Source organism: Lytechinus pictus, chromosome 7 (assembly GCF_037042905.1).
Source record: "Lytechinus pictus isolate F3 Inbred chromosome 7, Lp3.0, whole genome shotgun sequence".
In the NCBI taxonomy this organism is placed as follows: Eukaryota; Metazoa; Echinodermata; class Echinoidea; order Temnopleuroida; family Toxopneustidae; genus Lytechinus; species Lytechinus pictus.
Window position 1 is genome coordinate 2,249,677 of NC_087251.1, and position 19,603 is coordinate 2,269,279.

The 19,603-nt window shown below is 33.1% G+C and overlaps 1 protein-coding gene across 1 annotated transcript in view; it reads left to right on the forward strand.

Annotated features, from left to right (window-relative positions):
• Positions 1–17,831, forward strand: part of LOC129265611 (uncharacterized) — a 37,809-nt gene extending 19,978 nt beyond the window's left edge. Inside the window, exons 19-35 of the mRNA XM_054903588.2 lie at positions 360–533; positions 1,609–1,725; positions 2,605–2,739; positions 3,372–3,488; positions 4,382–4,528; positions 5,068–5,187; positions 5,855–5,989; positions 6,385–6,487; positions 7,557–7,703; positions 7,973–8,044; positions 8,855–8,926; positions 9,421–9,501; positions 10,187–10,397; positions 10,765–11,294; positions 11,827–12,083; positions 12,346–12,617; positions 13,411–17,831. Of these exons, the coding sequence (XP_054759563.2) occupies positions 360–533; positions 1,609–1,725; positions 2,605–2,739; positions 3,372–3,488; positions 4,382–4,528; positions 5,068–5,187; positions 5,855–5,989; positions 6,385–6,487; positions 7,557–7,703; positions 7,973–8,044; positions 8,855–8,926; positions 9,421–9,501; positions 10,187–10,397; positions 10,765–11,294; positions 11,827–12,083; positions 12,346–12,617; positions 13,411–13,620 (2,900 nt within the window). The 3' untranslated portion in view covers positions 13,621–17,831. The remainder of the gene's footprint in view (positions 1–359; positions 534–1,608; positions 1,726–2,604; positions 2,740–3,371; positions 3,489–4,381; positions 4,529–5,067; positions 5,188–5,854; positions 5,990–6,384; positions 6,488–7,556; positions 7,704–7,972; positions 8,045–8,854; positions 8,927–9,420; positions 9,502–10,186; positions 10,398–10,764; positions 11,295–11,826; positions 12,084–12,345; positions 12,618–13,410) is intronic.
• Positions 17,832–19,603: the final 1,772 nt, after the last annotated feature.

Genomic DNA, 19,603 nt, shown 5'->3' on the forward strand with positions numbered 1-19,603 from the left:
TATGATTCACACGATACGAATTCTTGATGATCGGATGTAATAAATCTTGCTTGATTTTATTCGCCTATTTGAATTTAAAGTGCTGACCGCATTTTACTAAACCGTGAATTTTTATTCCTCGTAGATAAAAAAAAAATAATCAATCAGGTTCTTATGATAGATTATGATAAGACACAGAATAGCGCCAATGGTAAAAGAAACAATATTGTTAAATCGAGGAGGCAATTTGTTATGTTCATTAATGAGATCATGAATAATCTATTTTGATTCATACATCCTTATTGATGACACACAAGGTCAATATTTTTCATCTTAATTCTATGTTAAGACATTTTTATATTTCATTTTTGTCTCTGCAGAACGTCGTGATACATCTGAACACTTGATATTAAGTGCTCCTGTAATTAAACCTAATTGTTCTTACAATACCTTTGAATGTGGATCTGGTGAATGTGTTCAACAAGTCTTCCAGAATGATGGTGAAGTACATTGTCATGATAGATCGGATGAAGATTCAAATGTTGACCATACTGGTAATTTGATTCATAACATTTTTGTGGTTATTGAAATAAAGATATATATAACTTATTTTTATTATCATACATTTGGATTTAGATTTATTTATTTCCGTTCAACAAAATGTTCTAAATATAATCAAAGTAACAATACATATTCAATATAATACAGACAGTTCAATGGCATTTCATAACAAATATTGAAGATAAATTAAACAAAACTAAAGTGAGTTGCAATTATTTTATCAATAAAAGAATGTGGAAATGAACTTGCCAACGATTCATCAGTACATTTGGTACATGTTAAATTTATCAAGCATCTTTTTTGAAAATTCGAAAAGTAGAACGGATTTTGGGGAAAAATACGATCTCATACCAATATTAACAATTCCATCACATGATATATGTTCAAACTAATCGCCATCCACTCCAGATGGTTATGAAAAAGACGAAAACGGCTAGGTGTCATGAGCAAAGAAGACAAATTTATTTCAACATTAGCACTTGTTCTTAAAACACGTCAAATTGGGACTTATTGTGAATCTGCTTCTTCTTTCTTACATAAGCTCTTTAGATTAAGAAGGAATTGATCAATTTTTATTTTCTTATTCCAAATTAGCTTGTTCTTATGGAAATTAATAGGATTCACATAATTTGTTCATAAGTTGATAAAACGCATTTACTATCCAATGTCACATCAATTAGATGTACACAAGAAATGTCATCAAGGTAACGAAGATTTATTCTATAGAGATGAAATTTAGATTGATTTAATCTAATGACGTAAAATTTTGAATTTTTGTTAAAAAAAGATCGATTTTCTGAAATCATAATATCTCAACGACAAATTTTCGGCCTAACTTAAAAATCGTTACCTTCTTGCTTTATCAGGACCGTCATCCTTTTTTCATCTGAGCTCCGTGTTACAAAAAAGCTGCAATAGTTTAAACTCTAACTCAAATTGCCACTGATCTTTATCTTTTGGCGACACTTTGTAAGACAAGGCACGGAACACTTTTGGCCTACCTTCAGTTAATCCATACATAAATATGATCATGCATTCTGATTTTATTTTGTACTTTTGTAAATCTAGATAAGAGGTGTGAGGAAGACCAGTTCAAATGCCTGATCGGTGGACAGTGTATTTCGATATCATTTGTTTGTGATCACATCAGTGACTGCACCGATGGCTCCGATGAATTTGCTTGTAGTAAGACTTAATTTGAACATCTTATCCCTTATCCCTTCATCTCTCCTCCCAATAGCATTTTGCAGTGTATTTGTACCAATATCTTTTTTTGGTTATTTCGACAAAAAAAAGTTTAACAAAAAAAAAAATCCCCACCCATAACCAACATTATCTGTATATTTTACTTACCCGTCACTCACACACACGTACCCTCACCCCCCCCCCCCACACACACACACACACACACGCATCCACTGCGTACTCACACAAACATGTAGATCTATTCTCTATCAATTTCTTTCTCTTTTATTTTCGATGGAAATGCTTGTAATTTCTATATAGCATAATTGAGATATACCCACCCAAGCACTTTTAGAATATCATGATTAAATTATTTGTATTGAGATTTTTTATAGACTTAAAAAACAGATTTGTAAAACTCCAGATATGTTTCTCATTACTATGTATCTGACCTCAAAAATAATAGTTAAAACTAACCAAGATTGTTGGGGATTCCAACCAATGGTTTGGTTGAGTTTGAAAGTTTAGGAATCGGGTACATTCTAACCAACTTATATGATCAATCTTTTTCTAAGATTATATCATGGAGCTACTAACGTTATTAGCTCCATGATTATATAATCTATAGTAATATTACTAACGATGATGATGATATATTTGGGCACTTTTCCTCGGCTAAATGCACACTACATCAAACATTTTCATCTGTAAATGCTAAAAGTATTTAATTTCCTTAATGCCAAATCGGCACTGACTTTAATGATAACCTGATAACAAAATAATGTTTTATTCAGCTATGTTTAAACGTATGCATTAATGCATGAACCTCGGGAAAACAGAATGAGTTCCTATCTATGGCAATAATCATGAATCTTACAGTTTTTCCTAGCGAATGCAGTGATGACGAGTTCTTTTGTAGTGATGTTGAAATATGTATTGATGCAAGTAAAAGATGCAACCTGGTAATAGACTGTCCTACTGAACAAGGAGGAGATGAATTTAATTGTCAAGATGGTACGTAACACTCAAGAATATAATGTTCATTTGTAGAATAGTTTAAAAAGGAACCTATAATTTGGGTAATTCTGCCATTGTTCATGTTTATTGTAACCAGTAACTACCTTTGAATTTGATTTAAAATGGCTGATGAGCCCTATTACCGTGATAACATAAGTTATCAAAAAATGTAGTTATCCTTCAAACGGACCCCTGGGTATATTTTTTTTAATATTAAAAATATGTGCTAGGATAGTTACTCAGTCACATTACCACATTCACTGTTGAAACCAGTTACGTTTATGACAATACATTTTATAAAACCTTGCTGAGTTGAATTTGAGTTGTTTCTTAAAAATCAGAATATGGGATCATTCTTGAAACTTAAAAAATTATCAAACTAAAACGACATTCTTGAATTAATAGAAATGATTTATCAGTTAGCCTATTGTTGGATCAAGACAAATATGTCTTCAAAGATGTCTTCAAGCGATATGTACTAAACAAGTCTGTTTGTTCTCACTTTTTTTGATATTTTGTAATGGCTGGATGTTTTATTTCCTTAATGTAAAGTTTTAAGTATTTAACCTAATGAAGTCACGTGTTTGATATCATCTTAGATTATATATTATGATTTATTACCTTAACAGAATACTATGAAAGTGGAAACGTACAGTGTTACAGTGGAACATGGCTTCCTTCTAATGCTAAATGCGATGGACTTGTGGATTGCATAGGAAATGAGTTCGAAGATGAAGAAGAATGTGGTATGACCCACTTTTTTCAATTATTTTATTATATCATTTATAATTATTATATTATATTTTATTTATCGTTATCCCGTATCTCCAGGAATTGCTGCCGTTCCTTGATAGCTAAGACACCAACTGACACTTTAATTTCGCATATGGAAATAACCAAAAGAAAGGCCTGTTTTTTATGTACTGTGATCAAAGTTAAGATATGTTAGATTGACAAATGAAATAATTGAAGAAAAACTATGAGTTCAGGAAAACAAAAGGACGCACAAGATTGTTATAAAAACGAAGACACATGCACAGATTGCAAGAAAAAAAGAGAATCAGCGATATTGGTGGTGGCGAATATTCTTTAATTTATTTACCAGAATGCTAAGAAATCGTGAATGGTTGTAAACAAGCAACCATAGAACTGAAAGTTTAAGGTCCTCTCCCAGGGACGTGGTAAAATACCTTACTTTGTGGACCAAGTAGGAATCCTGCTCATCTTACCCGGGTCACCAGAAACCGAAATCCTCGCTCTACCGACAGAGTTATCACTATTATTTAGGAGAGGAGATCAAATAAGAACTATAATCACACTTACTAATATTTACTTCAGGTTGAAAGTAAAAGATTTGTTTAATTTTTTTATCAAAAAAAGGAATTAAATATAGTAAACGGGTTATTGCAAGTTTTTATAGTAGCTATACAACCATAATAGAGGAGTGATTAGAAGTTATAAGAAAACGTTTTATGTTCTTGTACGTGGTATAAATACAGTGGTATATAAAAATAGAGTTTCCAACTTGTATAGATGAAATTTCTCAAATCAAAGATCACGTAGTTCTGCTTATATTGGTTGTGCTTGTGAAATTTAATTTTTTGGCAGGAGGAAATGATGTATGATCTTTTTCTTTCAGGTTACCTTCCCTGTATCGATGCAGCAGAATTCCAGTGTTTGAGTGAAGTGTGTATTGATATATCACTCAAATGTATATATGAGTTAGATGAGCTTGGATATGTGAAAGGATGCCGGGATGTATCACATCTTCGACGAAGTGTGTGTGGTAAGACTAAAAAAAAACAGTACAAGAATTATTGATTAAGGGTTTAATGACATGAAATATTCTTCGACAAAGTGTGTGGTAAGACTGCGAAAACCTAGTGATGATTAGTCTAGAAGAATCACAAAAAATAAGTTGATAGATCGATTACAATTTTTTAAACAAATAACATAAAATCGTTTTATACGTCATATATGTGTTTTCTTAAAATCATTCGTGCTAATATCTATTCAAGACTCGTTAATGATTAAAATTAATTCCAAATTACCTGATCTCTTGATAACCCATGCTATGTTTATGTTGGATCCATGGCAAGTTCTGTTTTAACAAGATAATAAGATATATTTTAACAAATACTATTGTTTCATTCGTCTTAGAACTGAGCCAATAAATAAATGACATTGATTATAATATGTTTAATTTCACTAAGATAATGATAAAAATCTTATTACCGATAATACCACTCACACCCCTCTTTTATCAGTTAGAATTTTTAACGTAATTATTCAGTTCTATAATTTATCTTAATTTTGGTCCATCAGCGGAATTTGATTGCCCGGCATATCACTATAAGTGTCCATCATCGTACTGCATTCCTCTGAGATATAGATGTGATTCTATCAATCATTGTCCTTATGGGGAAGATGAAGACGGATGTACAAGTGAGTTAATATTTTGTATATTTAAGCCTATTTCCAGTAAAAGGGTTTTCTACATCTCTGTAAAGTAATACTCCCTATATCAATATCGCTTCTAAAAGGAAACATGTGTATTAGTAAAATATACGGAATATTTAATATGTCTCTGGCGAAGTGTTAAGAAGAAAATGGAAGTGACAATTGTAACATACCACCACTCAAACATTAAAAGACAATGAATGCTGACTGCTATTGCATGTGAAACCTAAGAAGAAAAAAATTTGCGATGAAAAATCACGATAGTTTTACATTAAAATGGTTTGAAAAATATAAGAAGTAGGAACTTAATATTTATTAGCATAGTGTTTATCAAATCAGTGGAATTTCAGAGTATACACAAAATCAATAATGAATATGCATGGATTGTAATTTGTTTGAGCTCACTCTTAGTTTTAACTTATAAGCAATTTCATACATCCGAACTCTTAGATGTGAGACCTTCCTCAAATGAGAAGTCTGCGTTTTCTAGTTGTATGAAATGTTGTGATTTCTTCAAATTATCATGCCCTGAGCGGCCTGTAGCCTGAACAAAAGGAGTTTTAGACGTAGAAAAGAGTTTATGATTTTCTGGAAATGCCATTATAAGAATAGGCCAACACCTCAGTGTTTCCATCTTCTTTCTTTACTACAGACTCGAACGTTGAATACCTTAATCCATGTCCAACTCGCTCTTACAAGTGCCATAATGAAAATAAATGTATCTCGCCATATGAGGTGTGTGATGGTATTAAACAATGTTCTCGTGGAGATGATGAACTATTCTGTGGTAAGTTTTTCCTGAACATGGTATTTTAAACAGTTGTTTACTGGACATACTATGATATTAGATTTTTTAAGAAATAGATTCATTCACAATATTTAAATACATTCATTGTGCTAAAGGCCAAATAATAAAACGCTATAGGATATCAATGATCATAGGACATAAGATTAGGCCCATAATATACTTATTCATATATCATAAGCATGATTTTTAGATATCCATATATTCTGAAATCTAAAAAAAAATCATAATAATAGTCAAAGACCTGATTATGGCATACAAATTTATCTCATACTAATTTGTAGATTTTGTGGAATTGTCGTTTTTAACTTCTTAACTAGTGAATTATGAAATCTGAATACAATTTATTTACCGACGATATCTCTTATTTCTTAAAGACGTTGTATGTCCCAGTGAGTGCACTTGTACTGGTCTTACAATACGATGCAACTTTGTACTTACTGATGGACCTGTCTCATTCCCTCATGATACCAGAAAAATGTAAGTATTCTTCCTAATATCTGTACTTGATGTAGTAATCCATTTGGTAGCTCATACAAGAAACTATACTATCGGATTCCACTTGCTATCAAATCAGCCTCATGCTCTATAAATCTCAAGTTATTCCTCTCACACACGTACGCTGGAGCGCGCACACGCACACATACACCGTACATACTTTAGACAGAATCAAAGCTAGCAAGATATATATACACTGTAAAAAATATTGGGTAAAATTTTATCACCACGAGGGTAATTATGTGTCCAACCAATTTGGGGCAGTATTTTACCCAAATGCGGGAAGTATATTGTCCTGTAAGGTAAAAAAAATAAGCAGCAATTACTTTAGAATGGGCAAAATTTTCATCACACTGGATAAATAGAAATAACCAAAAGAAATGCCCAATGTTGGTTGGATTCAGTAATTACCCTCATGGAGCACTTTCACCCATTACTTGTTTAGAGTGTAATGGAGCTGAGGTCGAGAAGCAATGAATTAAACATCAGCTTGGGTTTCAATGAGGACTGGATATCCCATATCTACATGCAAATTGTATATGTATGTTTAGTTTTTTATTTGGTGTTAATAAGTAATCTTAAAATATTTCATTTCTGGCATTTTAAAAGTGATAAGTCTGCATTGGATAGTGCCATTTAATGGATAAATCTAATTTATGATAAAAAAGTTAGTTAGGCCTACTTAGTGGATGAATACCCCCCCCCCTCCACCCCAGCTGAGATATATTTCATTGTCATTGTTAAAAATAATTAAAAGTTATGTTTATTACATTAAAGGGATTGCAATTTTTCTTGCATATATTAAGTTTTGTTGCGTTAGCAGTTGTTATTTTTATTGATGTTGTTGTAACGGTGCGTCAATAATGTTGTATCTTGTTGCCTTAGATGATACATATAGACTCTCCTGATCCATTACACTGGTAATGCCTACCCTCCAATTCTAGTTTCTATAAAATCAAACATTCGGAGGAAAATTTTGCCTGTTAAAGATCAGAAACCGTTAAATTATTTGGAATATATTGCTATAAAATATCTTGTCTTCATTTTTCAGTGTCATCGGTCTCAATTATGACGTCCAGTTGAAACTAGAGAAGAAGACTAATTCTAGTGTATCATCTCGAACTAGCAACCAAACTGGTGACAATCATGGTAAAACTGTATCTTTCTGGCCTTCAGACTATATGAGCTTGGTAGAATTGTAAGTTACGAGAACCATTACTCATTATTTTTTTTAAATAAAAGCCAACGCATTCGTGTTTTTCAATGGGAATTTTAACAATGACCTATTTGTAAATTCAATAAAAGCTATCAACAACGTCAAAGTGTCGATAAATTGACAATTTTTTCATAATAATTGTGGCGTATATGGCATTGATCTAAAGAATACTATACTTTTATAGCAATTTCCTATAAAGATTTTGTAGTTTGCTGCTAATATTATTGTAAAATTTGTCGCTTATTTTCCAGAGATATATCTGGCATCCATTTGAAGGAGATACCAGAAACAGCTTTTCTGGGAACGAGAAATTTACGATATCTGTAAGTATTTCCAGTCAAAAATATATTGGTATTTATTATAAATGCTAGTATGTCACTTTTATATTGTTAGAGATTGAATATATAGTGAGTCCCAGAAAAAGGGAAACCTAAATTCCCAAGTCCTTTTTCTTCAAAGGTAAATAAATTATGATATATAATTTATATCATCATAAAATTTCAATTATTCCTTTAATATTTTGATACCTCATATGAGTCAAATACGTCATGTATAAGCAAGATGAGTTTTAAATTTTAATGTCAAAATTGGATGGGGCAGACTAATTGGACAAGATTGGTTTAACGATACATGTATACAAATATATGCAGAAGTCATTGTCATGAATGATTCACATTTAAATCTATAAGACATTGTTAAACGATTGCATTGACCCTTAAATTACAAAGCAAACAGTATGTGTTTTCAAAGAATATTTTTTCAAGCATGGGACTGTCCCACTCTTTCAACATGTTCAATCTGTTGTCGACGTAACATGATTTACATGCTACAATCATCATATAACGCATACCGATTTAAGTAATATGAAATAATCCTAAAAGAGGTTCAGGGATACCCTGTTCAGTCGAGTGGAACGTTTTATGCAGTATTTCACAATTATACATCATTCAAATCGTGGTCTCTACTTGATCCTTTTAAATAATAGTCTTGATGTTTTAGTTACATTTGTCAACTACAATGTAATGGTCCGTTATTTATGAATTTGGTAACGATCTTTGCAATGGTTGCCCGTTTGCTTATTAAAGGCGCGTCAAAACAGTATGAAAATATAATTTCTGTGTTTTTCCTCCTAGCAACATTTCTGGCAACACAGACTTGGCTGTTAGTGCAGCCGTACTATATAATCTTACACGATTACATGTGCTGTAAGTAAAACAAAATTGTACTCTCATTCAAATCTATGCAATTCATATTAGTGATAAACCCATACGAATAGGCATTGTTACAAATTTTCTATTTTAGATACATCCCAGTGCAAACTGTAAGCTCTTCTCTAATTTGGATAAGTTTGTAATGATTTTAAAATCTGTTGAACTCGTTCGAAAATTAACGAAAATTGCACATCAAATGTGAATTTGATGGTATAGCTTTCAAATGATAACAAGTAAACAAAGATAAAATGTTACAAGTGTGATATTTTGGGGAAAGTTAGTTTTAAATATAGATCTCTGCGTCTATCTGGAACTATAAATTTTACTGGGTCTTTTTTTTTGTTTGTTCATCTTTTGTTAATAAATAAATGACAGAGTAAATTGATATACAAACCACGAAAATCGTTTAAAAACTTATTTTTATGAAGGTTACCACAAATCGGTCAAATTCGAGTAAGTTTTAATGTTCTTATCATCTGATTTTCAAGAGATATTTTTGGAATCAACATCAAATCAAGTGATCCTGCCGTCTCAGAAGCATTCAAGGCTCTTGTAAATCTACAAAGATTGTAAGTATTATTCCTAACAATAGGCAAAGGCATGAATCAATTGAATTACTGTAAATTTTGTAGTTTTATCATTATATCCTAGTATTAATTGTTTTTATCATAATATATCCTATTTTTATGTATATATCCTATTCATGTTATGTTGCTAAGGGAGACTGACTTTACTGTATTAAAAGTCTGTGAATACACACATATAGACCGATTAGTGTGGTAGCTGTTCCGATGGTCTTTGATTCCTAAATTATGTCTCTTATTTTAATGTATTAATACAAATATATGTATGATGGGGGTTGGGTGTCCGGACACTTTCGAATTTTGAAACCTTTTTTTTTTCTTTGGATTGCACAAAAAATACGAATTCAATAGTTGCAACTTATTTTCAGGTTTGTTCTCTATTATATTGCCTAAGACTTTGTAGTAATAATTGATGAAAATTGGCTTGTTGATTTTTCAAATGGCTGTTTAAAATCGATTGTCTGGACACAGCAAACTGCAACCTGTCCGGACACACATATACCCTACATCTAAATAATGGTACAGATTGATTATTCTTGTGTTTGAGCTATGTTGTGTAAAAACCCACTATGTGTTTTCTAGATTTCTGACTCTCAAAGTGAAAGTATTCTTCACATAATTTTTTTTCTCGATTATACTTGTGTTATATGCATTCTTTTTATTGTAACAGGAGAACGGATGAGTTTGGGTTTTGTTGCCTGGCTCCTGCTACACTATGTGAAGGATATACCAATCAATTTTCATCATGTGATGATCTTCTTAAAGATGTATCTCTACGTGCTTTCATGTGGATCCTTGGTCTCAGTGCTCTCCTTGGTAACGCCATGGCTTTAGCTGCACGCTTTGCAAGAAGAAAACAAGCTGGTCAAAATCAAATCCAGGTGATGCTTCTTTACATTCCATTTTTATTGTAACGACCTTTCATCTCATGGAGATGCAACACTTCTCTGTAAAAGTACCTTTTCGACGCAAAGCATTCGAGAAAGCAAAATATAAAATATCACGTGGAACAACCAATCTCCTTCTTTAATGTAGATTCCACAGATTTCGTGAAAAAAAAGAACTTCATATACATTTTGTCCGATCAAAACTATTTTAACAAAAGAGTGCATTTGCTAACATACACATTGCATGATTATTTTATTCTCCGGTAATTAATTAGGGAAAAATTAAGCAATAAGCTTTTTTACGAATTGTACACAAATTTGATTATGTTGAATAATGTATGAATATGTTTTTTTACCTTAGGTGCTGTTTATAACACATCTTGCCCTGTCCGACCTACTGATGGGTCTTTATATGATCGTGATAGCTGGCGCTGATTCACATTACCGAGGTAACTACGCGCTTCATGCAGAAATATGGACAAGTAGCTTCACGTGTAAAATGGCGGGATTTCTATCTGTTCTATCGAGTGAGGTATCGGTACTTCTTGTCATGCTCATCAGTATCGATCGTTTTCTCTCTGTCGTGTTCCCGCTAAAAAACGAACTTCATCTCACCCTACGATCGGCTTACATCATGGTCATCGCCTCCTGGACCTTCTCCCTGCTTCTTAGTTTAATTCCAGCTCTCCCTGTAGAATATTTTGGAGAATTCTATGGCAAGTCGAGCGTTTGCCTGGCCCTTCCTCTAACCAGCGATCGTCTGCCCGGATGGGAATACTCCATTGTGGTCTTCATCTGTACTAATTTCATCTGTTTCATTCTGACATTCCTCTGTTACTTCGTCATCTATATCAGTGTAAGGAAATCACACATGAGGATCAAAAGTTTAGGGTAAGCGTTTGGGGCAACAGACACTTTTTGTAATATGTTAGAAAGAAAAATGAGTTGCATAAGTGGAGAGAAATATACTGTATACAGTAAATCAACTGATTTTGATAAAATTTTCAGTATCATGCTCGTTTCATTTCTCTTACTTGAACTTAATGAACTTAATTTAGAGTCATTTGGAAAAAAAAAACTCTATTAATCAGTCTTACACGTATACTTTCATTTGTTCTTTTAATGGTCACAATCAAATGGAATATGATTAGTTGATTTAATGGCTTAGGCAAAATATTGATGGGAAGAAATGTAAATCACAAATACTGTATAAGAAATGGGATAATGTTTAAATACAGTCACTAAACTATTCATCCAGTATATCTTAGGTATTATTTGTGCTTAACTTATCAAAATCGATTGACGTGTTTCCGTTGTCTGCACTGATAATACATTCCAGTCTTTGGATGGAAATGATACCCCCGTATTTTGGTTGCTAGACCCATGGTGATAATATTTCAATATGTTTTATCCCGTCTTTCAGGGCTGCAAGCAACTCTATGATGAAAGAACAGATCCAGATGACAACAAAGATGGCGCTAGTTGTTGGAACTGATTTCGTGTGTTGGATGCCTATTATCATTATGGGTATTCTTGCTACTTCAAATCTGGTTGAGATTCCAGCTGATATATATGCTTGGACCGCTGTCTTTATTCTTCCTCTCAACTCCGCACTCAACCCTTATCTATACACACTCTCAACTGTCCTCCAAAGGCGTCGCAAGGCCAGAGAAAATACTGGTAAAGATCATCTTACCTCCCTCTTCTGTCAACATTTCACTCTTAAAGACAAATTTTGTAATATTTTACTGCATTTTCATTGTTACTATTTTCATTGTTACTACAATTGGTTCATGTAAATCGATTGAATATAAAAATCCCTACAAAAAGTAAAATTGTTTTAATCGATATTAATATGTCAAATGGTATACCCATAGCACTACATGTAGATCGGTAACAATCAGAAAGCATAAAAATATAACTTCTTTGACATTATTATCAGATTCAATGAGTCTTACACAGACCACGAAGTATAGTGTTGAGCAGACTCAAAGAGAGGAACGTCTAATGGAATACTGCATCATATCACATACTTCTCTCAAGCAACATAGACGAATGGAACCAATAACTGATTTCTTCACGAGGCGGGGAGGTTCTTTAGATGATAGAGAAGAACGATTGGTAGTTCTAGACCTCCGTCGGGCTCTCTGTCATCTCAGAACTTTGGGTGCTGATGAGAAAGAATTAATCCCTGCTAATGTTGCAGTTGAAAGGGTAATCTTTATCCACAATTGTTTTTTTAGTCCAGTAGTAGTAATGGCTCGGGTTGATATAACAAAAAGAATCTGGTGAATATAATGTTATTTTGCTGTAAAAATTCTGGTGAATATAATGTTACTTTGCTGTAAAAATTCTGGTGAATATAATGTTATTTTGCTGTAAAAATTCTGGTGAATATATTGTTATTTTGCTGTAAAAATTCTGGTGAATATAATGTTATTTTGCTGTAAAAATTCTGGTGAATATAATGTTATTTTGCTGTAAAAATTCTGGTGAATATAATGTTATTTTGCTGTAAAAATTCTGGTGAATATAATGTTATTTTGCTGTAAAAATTCTGGTGAATATAATGTTATTTTGCTGTAAAAATTCTGGTGAATATAATGTTATTTTGCTGTAAAAATTCTGGTGAATATAATGTTATTTTGCTGTAATCAAGTAAAGAAGACTGCATGTTCAATAGGAAAAGTAAGTCGGACATAATCAATGAATCAGAATTTGAACCGGTGATCTACTGTTTGTCTGGCAGTAACTCAACCAACAGGCCATGTCTGGTCAATTCATAGTCACGATGAAAGAAAACCACAACTCTTCTAATTCTATTATATTCTGACCTGCCAATTTTACCGTCGCCTTGAACACTAAAATAGCACCTTAGATCAACAAGCAACTTGAGTAACTGATATTAAATTTTCGTCTAAGAGCTTATTTTTTATTCATTGATCAACTGTCGGCGATGGATTCATAATGCAATATTTTAGTAATTTTATTTCTTATTTACTTGCAGGACCACAGTGGCAATCTAACTCGAGCTTTCTTTGTGATGACGAACCCTCTGGATATTAGCAGATTCATTGGACCTAGTAGTTCCAATGAAATACAAACCAAACTAAGCGCTTTATTTGACCAGATCCAGGATCCACTGATGACTCCTGTTAAGCAGTTCATCAACACAACTACCGAATCGTTTGATTATGACAAATTGGATGAAGCCTAACAGCAACAACATGAAAAATGGCATCATAAATAGTTTGATTTAAAAAAAAACGTGAACACGTTGGTACCAATAATGCACGAAGATAAACATGATAAAAGAGCAATGTAGATGAAATTACCCTCGATCCTCGAACTTTTATTTTATAGTCGGGCGCAGGTAGACCACTCGGCCTCGATTACTCGCCAGTAAGATGCGAAAGTATCAGTATTTCAAGTGTAGACAAACTGACAAAGCAAGTTTCGGCCATTCCACAAAGCTTTCCCATAAAATTCATTTTTAAAGGGCTTCAATATGAAGTGGTGAATAAGATTCCCTATGACAGTTTTGATCTGTTGTTTTGACATGTTATGATGTGCTTGCTGATAAGTGAAATGTTAATGTATGTATGTATATTTTAGTTTTAATGGTTGCAGTGAAAATTGGTTCAGGATCACATTTGGATGATCATTTTCTAGTCGTTATAGATTGAGGAGTAATTTTTCTAACAACTTAAAGGACAAGTCCACCCCAACAAAAAGTTGATTTGAATAAAAAGAGAAAAATCCAACAAGTATAACACTGAAAATTTCATCAAAATCGGATGTAAAATAAGAAAGGTATGACATTTTAAAGTTTGGCCTAATTTCACAAAACGGTTCTATGCACATCCTGGCTGGTATGCAAATGAGGAGACTATGACGTCATCCACTCACTGTTTCTATTGTATTTTATTATATGAAATATTCTAATTTTCTCCTCATTGTCAAGTAAAAAAACGATTAATTCCTCCCTAAACATGTGGAATTGGCATTGTTTGATACTATATTGTTCAGTCAAGTTGGTCAAATCTATAAACAAATGAAATATTGTATAATTCAAACAATAAAAAACAAAAGAAAATGAGTGATGGACATCATCGACTGACTCACCTAGTTGTGCATATCACTGTTTTGTGAAAAATAAGCGAAACTTTAAAATGTCAATACTTTCTTATTTTACATCCGATTGTGATGAAATTTTCAGAGCTATGCTAGTCTCATTTTTCTCTATTTATTCAATTCAGCATTTTCCTGGGTCGGACTTGACCTTTAAGTAACAACAACAGGGATCCGTTGCATAGCGTAATCACAGAAACTTCGCGACATTGAAGCAACTCTTATGGGATCCTTGATTTTGATTGGCTATTGCGTTGTTTCCATGGTAGACACCATTGGATAGTAAAATTATCATAATAGTAACTATCATGCAACGGGCCCCTGAGTAGAGAGATGTAGGTTTATGCTTCAGTTACACCGTCAAAAAACTGATGCTGTTGACTGTTCTATAGCTAATCGTATAAATTAATTATAATATATTTGTTACGGAACATCTTTTCAGATCGTAAATTATTTATACAGGGTGGATGATTCGATAATGACTAATATTGTAAGTTCTAAAGAGCGCAATGAACTGAAAATATGTGTACTAACTACGTAAATTTTCTGATGATGATGATGGTGATGATGATGATGATGATGTTGGTGATGATGATGATGAATTGATGGTTTTAAATGATAATTGATCAAGATTTCGATTGATTTTAAGATTAATGATTAACAAAATGATAACGATGTGAACTACGAATATAAAGATGATATCAAAGGCAGCTAATATATATATGATTATAAAGTAAGATAGTACTAATGCTTTCAAGTCGCCTTGAAAATTGTATTCAAATAATTTTCCTTACAAATCCACATGAATCTGAAATGAATGTATAATTATTATATTTGTGAAATATGAATAAACTTTCTAAGTTGAAGGAATGTTACGAAGCTATATATTATTCATATCATGTATATAGGACTGTTTATTCTGTTTCATATCTGTATTCTTTATTTGTAATGTCATCGTCAATCATAATCAATACTATTGAATGAATGTAAGTGTAACAAATATTAGGAAATAAAGTTTTAGTTAGTTAGTAAAATTATCGTTTATTTTCACCATCATGTTCTCGATCTTCATAATATGGGCTTGGAGAACATCTCAACTAAATTATTTTTAGTTAAATTAGATCGGCAGTTATTTCAAGCAGTTTTTGATAGAGATTATAAAACCCCCAAAAAAAGATTATAAAACAAAGTTATATTGTTTCATGTAACAAAGAGCTATTAATACTACTAACACTACTACTACTACTACTACTACTACTACTTCTACTAATACTAATACTACTACTGCTGCTGCTGATACTTGTACTAATACTGCTGCTCCTACTACTACTACTACTACTACTACTACTACTACTACTACTACTACTACTACTACTTCTACTACTACTGTTGCTGCTCCTACTGCTGCTGCTGTTACCACTACAACAATTACTTGGCTTTTTACTATTACTCCTACCAGGGAATGACAGGAAGGAAAAAAACCTAAAGGTGGCGTAATACTTTGTTTTCTCTCTCTCTCTCTCTCATTTGAATTACAGGGGTAATATAGAATTGCACAATCCACGTCTCTCTTTTTTACTAACGGACACTCGCCCCACTCTCTCCAAGCTCTCGCTATCCAACAACATATTCTAAATTTATATCATACACATATAACCAACCCACACCTCACATTTCGAAATATTCTCACAGTCATATACATGTATATACTAGAAAAGCACACACCACCGGGGTTTTTCCCCTCTCACACCACACACGCACACTGACACCCCACACAAAAAACACACTCGACAAAATGACAATGAACTACATGCACAGTATAACGACCGTCATGTGTTTTTTTTTCACAAAAGTGAATATGTAACATTGAAAATGAGAGTTACTGGAAGTATTCACTGATCGGTATGACGGTATCTTCATTTTAGACATAATTTCCAAAATACTTGAATCACTTACGGAATACCACATTCACATAATATTATTCTCGCGACAACATGAAGTTTTTCTATGAAGAAAATAATGGGATAGAAAATACAAAAAGTGGAATGAAGTGAATGTATAGATGCGGAAGAGAATACAACAATAATGCAATATATTATAAGCTATAAATCATATGTAACAGGTAATATAAAGTTTGGTATAAAATTAGTTAAAAGATAATTTCATTGCTTGTACAATTCAGTATGAACCCATCTGTAGAATGAATACCCGGCGGGTATAAAAGGGTTATTAAATTATTTGAACAGATAAAGAAAACTCGGACAAACAAAATAATGAAATCCTCATCAAAATCGGAGGAGTAAGAAAGATATGCCAATTTTTTAAAAAATTTTATTATTTTTGTGAAACAGTTTTATGCATGTCTTCATGAATACGCAATGAGCTAGCTGAAGATTTCATATCCCTACTTATTATATCATATCATATTTATAAAAATGTTGTCCTTAAAGAAATCTAAAAATGGAACGAATTTAATGTGTAAATAAACATTGCTACAACTTATTTTGTAACAAGGAGACATATTATACCCTTAAATATAAAATAATCATGAAACATAAAGAAAATTCTAAGTGGGTATATGACTTCATCGACCCATCTATTACATAACCATGACAGCGTTCATAAAACTGTTTCCACAAAATATTGCCAAATTTTAAAATTCAATAATCTTATTTGATATCATAATACGTTTAGTTATTTGCTATGTTTCTTTTTTTCTACTGTAACAATGATTTATGGTTAATTGATTTTTTTCATTTGTAGAATGTGAAATCATACTTGTAAGATAAAATGTATGTGCAGAAAGAAAGACGAATAAATATCTTATCTTATCTTATATTTTAGGCGTTTCCTCAATGAGCTTTACCCTATTTATTTTTGATACAATCCTTTTCAACCCGGAGTACCCCCTTTGATTCTTTTAATGAACAGCGCTAGAACAGAAGCTTGAGCTAATGCCGGTGTAATAACTAAAGTGCGTATTGTAGTATATTTCTAGATAGATTGTGCTATATAAAAACATATATCATATAAGGACTGGAATAACCTACCTTCCTATGAAATTTTGTGTTACATGTAAAAAAAAAATTGGAGTAGATGATTTACCAAATAATATAAAAACAGGTAATATATATTTTTTGTTTCTAAATATGATAGTTCATTCATTTATAATTACCATGTTGTGCTACAGTTACACCTTTACTTACTTGTATTTTCCTTTGTTTGCATGTGTATATACGAGAAGACATGCGCAGTCATATCCCAAAAAGTAAAAATAAATAAATAAACGAGCTCAAATCGTATACGCGTATTGATGTATTGTTGAGTTAGATATAGGAGGCACACTAATAACACCGTCGCAAAAAAATCTCATCACGTCGACATCCTTTAGCAGAGATGATCGGATGATGAGCTCTCAGATCCACTCGTGTCGATATCCATCAGAAGGGGTGATCAGATGAAGATATCTTTGATGTCATCATGTCGACATCTTTTAGCAGATATGATCCAGTGGCGGGATCTCGGATCTCATCCTATCGACATCCTTTAATAGAGATGATCAAATGACGATATCTTGGATAATCATGTCAACATCCTTGAAAAGCAATTGTAGAATGACAAGATACTTATCTTAACATCGAGGGCCCACACATTATGTAGGAAAGTGAGTTACGGCAGATTTCAAGGATCTCGTCATCTGATCATCTCTTCTTCTAGGAATGTAAAAATGACGAGATCCGACATTATGTGATCTCATCAACTCTGTGATCTCTTCTAAAGGATGTAGACATGATGAGATCAGAGATCCTGTCATCAGGACATCTCTTCAGCAAAATGGTAACAAGGCGAGATCTTGTCTTAATCATCTCTTCTAAAAGATGACGAGATCATAGATACTTTCATCTTATCATCTCGCATGAACGATGCTGGCATGACTAGATCTTAGATCTTGCCACGCACATGATGTAATCACCTCTTAAGTTCCATGAACTGGTCATATTTTCTACAGGATGTTGAAACGACGAAATGATTATCTGTACATCTAAATGGCACTTGCATACAACAGAGTGACCGTTACCTTCATAACTTGGCGCATATTTCTGGGTTAGAATGCTTATTGATATACACAGCATGTTGCAAACAATTTCCACCTCAGATTTGTATACGCATGGACTATCACTGGCGTAGTTAAGTAGTGGTCACACCGCCAGAACTTTGCTGGAGCGGTCCTGGAGCGGTTAAAAAAATCATCACCACTCGCTACCGTTCACCACCGTTTAACAGAAGTTGACCACCGTTAAGGCAACACCGCATACGCTCGGCCACCGCTGATGGTCCCTCCTACCGCTTCGAAAGTTTTGAGCTGCACAAAATATTGCAAGCGGTGAGGAGCGGGCAATTTACCGCTCCCGCAAAGTTCACCCCCGCTCCAACAACGCCCAATCAAAGTTTGGCACTGGGGAGGGGGGCCCAAATTTGACTTGATTTTTGGCGCCCATGTGTACTTTTCGAAAAATGGCGCCCCTCCCTCCCGGCCAGGCTAACTTAAATGTAACTTAAAAGCCTTAAATGTATTTTGAATTATCTTATTACATAATCACATTTTTTTTAAAAGGCAATTAAAGACCACTTTTTTAATGTGTTCTTGAAAAATAAAATCCATGAATATATAATGTAATATCAATGGGAGCGCGAAGCGCAAGCGATTTTTTGGGGTCTCAATTTGGTTTAACTTCTCACCAGAGTGGGCCCTACTAGAATATTGTGTGAACGGGAGCTGTAGTTTCTTTACTAGTTGTTTAGAATAGCCTTCAATAATATCAATGATAACCTCTTGGGAATATGCAATCTCGAAGCAATCGACTCAACCTCCTCATCAGTGGCGAAGCTGTGATTTATTCAGCAGGGTTGCAGGGGGGGGGGGGGGCTTGTTGAACTTTTGTAGAGAGCACCAAGATAAAAAAAATAAATAAAATGGGGGGGGTAGAAGTTAAAGAAATTCCGAAATTTTGTTCTTAAAAACACATTGAGGTATCTCACAAGGCCTAAATAAATAATGATAACGCGAA